The 1,782-nt window shown below is 46.1% G+C and overlaps 1 protein-coding gene across 5 annotated transcripts in view; it reads left to right on the forward strand.

Annotated features, from left to right (window-relative positions):
* Rbms2 (RNA binding motif single stranded interacting protein 2) overlaps positions 1 to 1,782 on the forward strand; it is a 66,157-nt gene that overhangs the window by 15,536 nt on the left and 48,839 nt on the right. For 2 of the 5 annotated variants that reach the window (XR_003376724.1, XM_005371205.3), the window contains exon 1: positions 51 to 177. The exons of the other annotated variants lie outside the window; for them this stretch is intronic. Coding sequence is in view for 1 of the 2 variants with exons in the window: in XM_005371205.3 (XP_005371262.1) it covers positions 112 to 177 (66 nt within the window). In the remaining variant the exon portion in view is untranslated. Of the gene's footprint in view, positions 1 to 50; positions 178 to 1,782 lie in introns of those variants that run through there. 5 annotated transcript variants of the gene reach the window in all.

The raw sequence follows: 1,782 nt of genomic DNA on the forward strand, positions 1-1,782 counted from the left end.
CCTCTTTCCCTCCCTTCCTCTCACCCTCTCCTTTTCCCCCCTCCTCCCTCCCTCTCCACCTCCTCCCTTTCCTTCTTTCCTTTCTCTTAGTTCTCTAACAGTAAAGAAAACATGCTGCTATCAGTGACTTCCAGGCCTGGGATTTCGACTTTTGGGTATAACAAGAACAACAAGAAGGTAGGAAAATGCTTTTGGGGAATCTTGCTCCTTCTTTTCCGAGGGTCCGGGAGTGCCCTTGGTTTAAGCATTCTCCTTTAAGAGGGGAACGAGATTCCTCTCTCCCCCTTCAGCGCCTCAGCTTCTGCCCCTTCTTTCCCTGCCTTTTCGCACCTGGTTCTGGAGTTGAAGGACTTTAGATCCAGGGTTTGTGAGGCCGGAGACGGCCGGTGGAATAAGAACAGTCAACTTTGCGAGTTTGTGTCTTGTGAAATGAAGTTAGTTTGACTGTCTGCTGATGTGCCGATGTTCTTGGGGACAGTGTGTCATCCCACACCTTGTCCCTAGGCTCATTCCCCACAAGATTATTTTATCACTTTGGCTACTTGTGTTTTCCCCTACCCCCATCCCACCTCCCTTTTTACACAAACCAGATAGCCGAAGTCACAGGTATTCGAGAGGACTCCGGGCTCATCAAGAATTGAGTTTGTTTCTAGACTGGAGACCCTACCCTACTCCACCCATCCTGGCAGAGGAATTTGGGGAGATAACATGCTTTGGGATTAAGGCAGGGAGCTCTGTGATTCTTTGGGTCTTGCCTTTTGAGCGGATACTTGGAACCCTGCAGATAGCCAGGCTCAGCAAGGATTCCTGGAGTCTTTATGATTAACCCCTGGCTGCCTGAGAAACTAAGCTATGGTTGAGTGAACAGACAGCCTGGAGAGAGATGTCCTGCCCCTTTGCCAGAGAATATCCTTGGCAGTTTCTTGGTGTCTCGTGGCACACAGAGCTGGAGAAGAACTTTAGCAGGGGAACTTCCAACCCATTCTGGACATTTTTGTTCTTCCAGAGTTCTGTGCTTAGCTTCTCTGATGGAATGTTGGAGCTAGAGGAAGATTCACATCCTCTTGGACCTGAAGAGACCATTTCAGAGACTGAAACACTAGTATCTCATCAGGGCAGGACCCTAGTAGGTCTTAGTTTATGTGGCATTCATTCTGTTTCTATGCTTACAGAAATAAAACTCAACAGCCAGACGGTGGCACGGGCCATGAATCCTAGCACTTAGGAGGCAGAGGCAGGCAGATCTTCGAGTTCTGAGTTCAAGACCAACGTGGTCTACATATCAAGTTCCAGGACAGCCAGGGCCACACAAGAAACCCTCTCTTGAAAAACCAAAAAGAAAGAAAAAAAGAAAGCTGTATATATATTTTTTATTACATTTTATAACAATGGATAATGTATAGACTGATTTCCTGTCATATATATTATTTATTTATATATATGTTTGTTTAAAAGGGGAATAGGCCATCTGTCTTTATTCCCAAATCTATATAGTACTGTAGTAGAAAAGTTTCCTTCTCTCTCTCGTAAGTTTTGGGGTTTTGAGATGTGGCCTCCCTCTTTACCCCAGGCTAGAACTCACTCTGTAGCCCACACTGGTCTTGAATTTGCTGTTCCCCTACGAGGATCACGGGCATGGATGAGATGAGCCTCTGCACCTGGATCATTTTTCTTTTTCTTCCTTTTTTCCTCTTCTTCCTTTTTGTTTTCAGTAGGGTTTTGTTATGTAGGCCAGCCTGGTCCTCAAACTGTGATGCTATTGGCTCAGCCTCCCCACAGCTT

This window comes from Microtus ochrogaster, unplaced genomic scaffold (genome assembly GCF_000317375.1).
Source record: "Microtus ochrogaster isolate Prairie Vole_2 unplaced genomic scaffold, MicOch1.0 UNK99, whole genome shotgun sequence".
Taxonomy (NCBI): Eukaryota; Metazoa; Chordata; class Mammalia; order Rodentia; family Cricetidae; genus Microtus; species Microtus ochrogaster.